This window comes from Zonotrichia albicollis, chromosome 6 (assembly GCF_047830755.1).
Source record: "Zonotrichia albicollis isolate bZonAlb1 chromosome 6, bZonAlb1.hap1, whole genome shotgun sequence".
Classification (NCBI taxonomy): Eukaryota; Metazoa; Chordata; class Aves; order Passeriformes; family Passerellidae; genus Zonotrichia; species Zonotrichia albicollis.
The window spans coordinates 9,843,900-9,849,899 of record NC_133824.1 but is presented as its reverse complement, the minus strand read 5'-3'; the positions used below and the strand labels follow the sequence as shown (position 1 = coordinate 9,849,899).

At 37.2% G+C, this 6,000-nt stretch overlaps 1 protein-coding gene across 1 annotated transcript in view; it reads right to left on the bottom strand.

Moving 5' to 3' along the window:
• Nucleotides 1-2,776: 2,776 nt before the first annotated feature.
• Nucleotides 2,777-6,000, bottom strand: part of PPP4R3A (protein phosphatase 4 regulatory subunit 3A) — a 42,114-nt gene continuing 38,890 nt past the window's right edge. The window contains exons 14-15 of the mRNA XM_005483158.4: nucleotides 5,720-5,946; nucleotides 2,777-3,543 (exon numbers count right to left, since the gene is read on the bottom strand). Coding sequence (XP_005483215.1) covers nucleotides 3,430-3,543; nucleotides 5,720-5,946 — 341 coding nt within the window. The 3' untranslated portion in view covers nucleotides 2,777-3,429. The remainder of the gene's footprint in view (nucleotides 3,544-5,719; nucleotides 5,947-6,000) is intronic.

Genomic DNA, 6,000 nt, shown 5'->3' with positions numbered 1-6,000 from the left:
ACAGCAGCAGCATGAGAACACCCCACCACTGCTCCAATTAACCCTCTCTGCAGGAATGCAAAACCACAGGCAAACCCAATCTGAACAGTTCCATCCTCAGCACATTAAAAGGATTGGGCCTACTTGGCATGTAATTCCATGAGAACATGATGCCTCACCCGGGTGGGCTATAAGCGATGAATAAATAGATGAACAGCCTGATCTTTGTTGCCAAGCAGGCACATTACAGACAGCACATTCTAGGAACAAGTCACTGTTTAGATACACCAGGTTTTAGATCCTTTCACCTTCATGATACAGGAGATCTCTTTTATGTGCACTGTTAACCTGAATGCAGCCACACTCTGCACACATTAGAAGAAAATCTGGAAATATTCCAGATCATGTGAATTTCTTTCATTAGTGGGTGGGTTCTTTGAGGGACCAGGCAGTTCACACACATTCTGTCTGGTATTCCCAGTAAGTCTAGGCTCAAAGCTTGGAAGTTCATCCAAGGAATCAGCATCAAGTCTTTCTGCCAGTGAAGGAACAGAGGGATGATTTAAACACCCTGGCTCTTGCCTGTAAATACTGAAGGGTTTGCCCTGTAAAACATACTTCAGGGTACAGTTAAAATGCAATTAAGACGACTGAGCTATGCTTGGTACAATATACATGCAGGTCTCTTGCAATTAAGGACAAATGGTTTTAAAAATCAGCCCAAAGAAAGATCTAGAACAGACACTGTTTCCAAACATTATTTCTTCCACCTATAAACTCAAACTCACTCTTTAAAAAAAAAAAAAAAAAAAAAAATCACTTCTCGCAATCCCTGTATTTTTTTCCCCTAAAATACATTTCAAGGTTTCCATGAATACAAAAGTGAACATCAGTGTGCAAGAGTATACCCACCATTCATCTACTTCCAACTCCCATGAATATATTCTATCTGTGCAGACATGTCCTGTCAGGCTATGAGCATCAGGTAACTGGGAAGACAAGTAACCATCCAACCACAAGTCAGACAGCATTAAAAGATGTGCAGCCTAATGTTTTACCAGCCTTTCAGAGCTTCATACAAATATAAAGATATAAAAATTTCAAAAAGTTCCTGATTTCATTATTATTTTGACCAAGCCCAGTAACTTCAGCATAATACTTCTGTTAAATGTAATGTTTCAAAATCCAAGATTCCTACAAGTATTATGAAAGTATCTGAAAGTCTGGAAGACAGTAGCATCAAACATCAAAATATTCAAGCACTTGATTGCTGAAGGAACAGTAAAAAATCTTTAACATAAGTGTTCTTTTGACCAACTCAGAAGAATGGTTTCCTGAGATAGATCCTGCAAGACTTGCAGATGACTGTATGGATGAATTTTGAGAGCTTTATGCTCAAGAAAAGTTTGACATCTTGAGCTGGATTTAGATTCTAATTCAGAAAACCTGCAAAATTGAAGCTTTCCTTGTCACAATGTCTGCTCTGACAGCAAAGCTGCAAAAATCAAGTTTCAGACAGTTTGTTGCAACTGCATGGGGTCTCAACCTGCAGCAGCAAATTGTGTCTAATCCTGCAGTGACCATGTGCATAACTCCTGACCTCTGTAAAACTGCTGAGAATTGCCCTGTCACAGACATTTCAAAGACATTATAAAAACTCAACCTCAGAAAGTGACCACGAATGAACTCTTTGAGGAAAAGATGGCTAGTAATTTTTCCCTGATGCCCACTTCTATTTAAATCCAAACTGGCTGGTATGTACTCATAAAGCCCAAGCACTGAAGCTTTGCCCTTTGTGGTTGGCACAGAACCTGCCATGCCATGTACAACGTTCAGAAACAAAGTGCTCACCTACCCTTGGGTGTGATCACCTGTGATCCTGCCTCAGATTCTCATTTCTCTTATTTCTATTTGTATTGATACATTTATGCATTAAACATCAAGATTGTTGCAACCTGGTGCTTTGAATGCCCAAAAGGAAATTGGCTCTTGAAAACAGATGTAAGAAAGGAACTGAATAAACAACCCTTCACAGGAAGCACTGATGGGCAAAGCCATCTTCTGTAGGAAGCAGGATATAATGCCTGATTTCAAATTAGTATTACTTAGACTTTTGGGAAAAGGGGAAAGAAGGTGGTCATTGATTCAGACCAAGTTAATTGCTGTTTTTCAATTGAGTATCAGAATAAATTTCAAAAGATGGTGTCCTTGTAAAGAGTTTATTCTACAACCATCTTTCATGAAAACTGGTATTCCAAAGGGAATCAAGAGGGTTTTTTTAAATACCACTAATGCTGTTTTCCTTCAGCTTTAATTATTTCTTTTCTATTTTTCTAAGTCAAATGGGTCAGTATATTGGTATTCCTAATTCATCCATCTTGCATTATGGTGAGTTAGTTACCATCACTGTTCTGCATTATGAAATTTCAGTCTCTTTGGAATACTAATTTCCTATCTATAGGTTCAATTTTTTTTATTTCATCCAATTTCCCTGATTTTTCTCTCAACAGGTACTACTGTAAATTTTAATATAAAATATTTAGTCACAAAATAGTATTGCTTTTATGCACATTGTTGCAAGATGTTTTTCTCCAATAAAAACGTTACCATCTTCCATAAAATCCTCAACATATTAAGAACTGTGATGCAGAACAAAATTACACAGTGTGAAACAGGTACCAGCACAACAGTGAGATTATATTACATCAAAAAATTTTAATGGTCCCAAATATATACTCAACAACTAAGCATACACTCAGGGGGGCAAAAAAAATTATGACACAAAAGTGACCACATCTAGAATTCCACTCAATCTTTAATCAAGAAGGGACAAACAAATCCCCCACCTCAAAAAAAAATTTCTGCAGTTTAAAGGGCAAAGGGAACAGATTTAAAAAAAAAGAGGAAACTTTATATTCGGCCCTCCCCCGCAGAGGTTTTTAAAACCTGTTGTAGCTCGAGTAAAATGTTCAGAATGTACGATTTCAAAGGCAGGTCTCTTTATACAAAGAAACTGCTGGCATTCTTAACTAGTGAAGAATTATGGCAAAACCCGCCTTTTCTTCAGAAGTCTCATACGTGGTCCAAGAAAGCATATTCTGATTGTAGCAACTGACCAGCCAATCCAGAGTTCCACTAACAAAACTCCTGCCCTGTTGGCTTTTTTTTTTTTTCTTTTTTTGTTTTGTTTTGTTTTCCATTTCCTTCCCTGAGAAAAGGGCAACATGTGGTCCAAGCTGGAGAGCTCAAAGGCATAAGTCTTTCCCCTAAATGAAGTATTTCTCCTTCTTCTGCTCCTTTGAATTGGCACTTGATTGGCAGAAATCCATTTGTATAGGTTGATCTGTGTCATACACAGGAATTCACAAAAGATTGCTGCTTTGCTGTGGGTTTGTTTTGTTTTTGGAAAAAAATCCTTCCCCAACTGGTAATATTCTTCAGCAGTTGCCATTATGATGACTCAAGCTTTGCTTTCTTTGACAAAGGTAAAGTTTCCTCTTTATCTTCATCTTCATCATCCTCTTCATCATCATCAGGATAATCTACAAGTCCAACGAGGCCTCCCTATTAAGACAGACCAAATTATTATAATTAAGAGAATGTTTGTATAAAATATTGCCATAAGTACACTGGTTCAGAAGGCTCTGAATAAAATCATGCAGAACAAAAAGAAATCCCTCAGTATGAATGAAAATGACATTAACTGAGAAATGTTAAAATGAATAAATCCAAAATGGGGTTTTACCTATCCAACTGGAAATATTGCCAGCTGAAATTTAAGTAAAGCCAAAAATCAACATGATTTTGCTAAGTGTCACTGCAGCTCCAGGTGTAAAGACAGTTTATTTTCACTGAGCACAGCTGACTGCATTGAGCAATCTGGAAGCACTTCAAAAACAAATGCAGAATATTTTCTATTTAAATTTTTGAATTATGATACTTTTAGAACACAGTCTGTCTTGGCAAAAGTTGAAGGGTGTAGTGATGAATTTTTTTGAATAACATAATTGAATGATGTGTACAGGTTACGTAGTTTAAATAACTTGTCAGCTGAAAATGAAAATGTATCTAATATCACTAAAAACTCTCTTGTATTGCAAAAACCTACAAATTTAAGATTAGGCAGCTCTGTACCCCTGAAGAAGCAGGATGAACTTTTAAAACTTGCCCTATGCTATGTTGCAATTTCTGAAGCATCAAATACTTTACTCAGAGGTCCTATTACTTATTCAGGTGCCTAATAATGGACACTCAAACCAGAACATTTCAGTCAACTGTATACCAAAAAATAACTTGAAAAACTACATACATTACACATATTCTGTACAGTCACATACACATAACATCAGGTAAGTAATGAAAAACCCAATTTCAACACTGTTTCTAGTTTGTGACTGGCACGTTTTACTCTGAAAGAAGGTAAGATACCTTCTGCCTGAATCCAGGAGTGTTTTTCAGTCCACTGCATGTTCCTTTGTGTAACCTGAACATTTTTCTTTTGTCACTACTACTTGAATTTGTGCAGTCAATACTGTATCCAATATATTCCATATGTTAAGACTCCATTTCAGACTCAAGGAATTACACTGCCTGGGAGAGAAAAGCCTCCAATACACTGAATGGATTTGCAAGCCAATTCCATCCCTTTTAAAAAGCCCTTTAACTCTTGGGTTATGCAAGGAGTTTCCTCCACAGAAGGATTTAGAGGAAGTGTCCTTAGGTTCTTCCATCAGCCAAGCACTTCTGATCCAGGTGTTTTCAGAGAATGCAATCCAAATGCAAACTCTTAAGCCATGTGGAGTAGAAAAAAATCCCTCAAACCCTAAACCCCCATTTATCTTCACTAGAAGTTAGGTGAACAAGCAATACAGTAGCATTACAAAACAAGCTGTTATTCCAAGACTGTTATTATCAGTGTTATTCCAAGACTATCTGACAACTGGAATCCATACCCCATCTTTTAGAAATGGACACAGCACTTGTTATGAAAATAAATTCTCATTATCTGAACTGCACTGTATGTCTGTCCCCTTGTGCTGAGAAAATAGCAGTCACTCTACTTTCCTGACTCAGTTTGAACATTTTTATTCAAAAATCTGATAAAATCCAACAGTGTCCTCAAATGTATTCTAAAATGCTAGTTTTGAATATTCACTGCAAGTTACAATGCTCTTTTAAAGTGGCCTTCTTCTTCTACTTCAGAATGTTCCAAATCAAAACTATAAGTTAGTTCAAAGGTAAAAATGTCACACTCAGGTATTAAAAATTGTTCTGGCTTACAGCAATCACCATCCAATGCAGTTTATTTCTTCCACATAGGTCAGTTATAGAATTCTGAACAACATTAAAATGGTGATAGTAGAAATCCTCAGTGGATGTGCAGGGCATTGTGGTATCTACCACAATTTGGCCATGTTTCCAAAATATGTATTTTTACCTGCCAATACCTCTATGCAATTTAACATGAGTACAGAGTTGTCTGTATTTGACTGTAAATATCACTGCTAAGAGCAACTAATGGCATGCTTCCTACTTGATCAGTCTGGGCATTAAAAGAGCTTTTGTTTCTTTCATATACAGCAGATCTCATTAAAAATCATGAACGTCAGACAAGAAGTACACACAAACCAGACAGTCCATTACTGCTTAACTTGTTGGGACTCACATGAACTTCAGAGAGATGCAAAAGCAAACTCCTACGCTGTAACAATAAAGCCAACCTACAACCACTCCAAATTACCTTCGTTGTAATAGCTGCCATCTGAGATGTGCTTTTAGAAACTGATCCAGGTGAGCCAGGGGACCCTGGAGAGCCAGGGGACCCAGGAGATCCAGGCAGATTACTTGCAGATGACTGGCTGGTAAGGTTAGATTTTGTACCACTGGAAAAAGAAAGCTTGAAACTCGGGCTCTGGCGACCTGAAAGGTTAGTTTTCAGAAGAACTTCCTTTTCTTCACTCTCTTTCACTGGAAAGAAAAGAAAAAAGGCAAAAAATAAAGGAATATTATTGAGTGAAACAT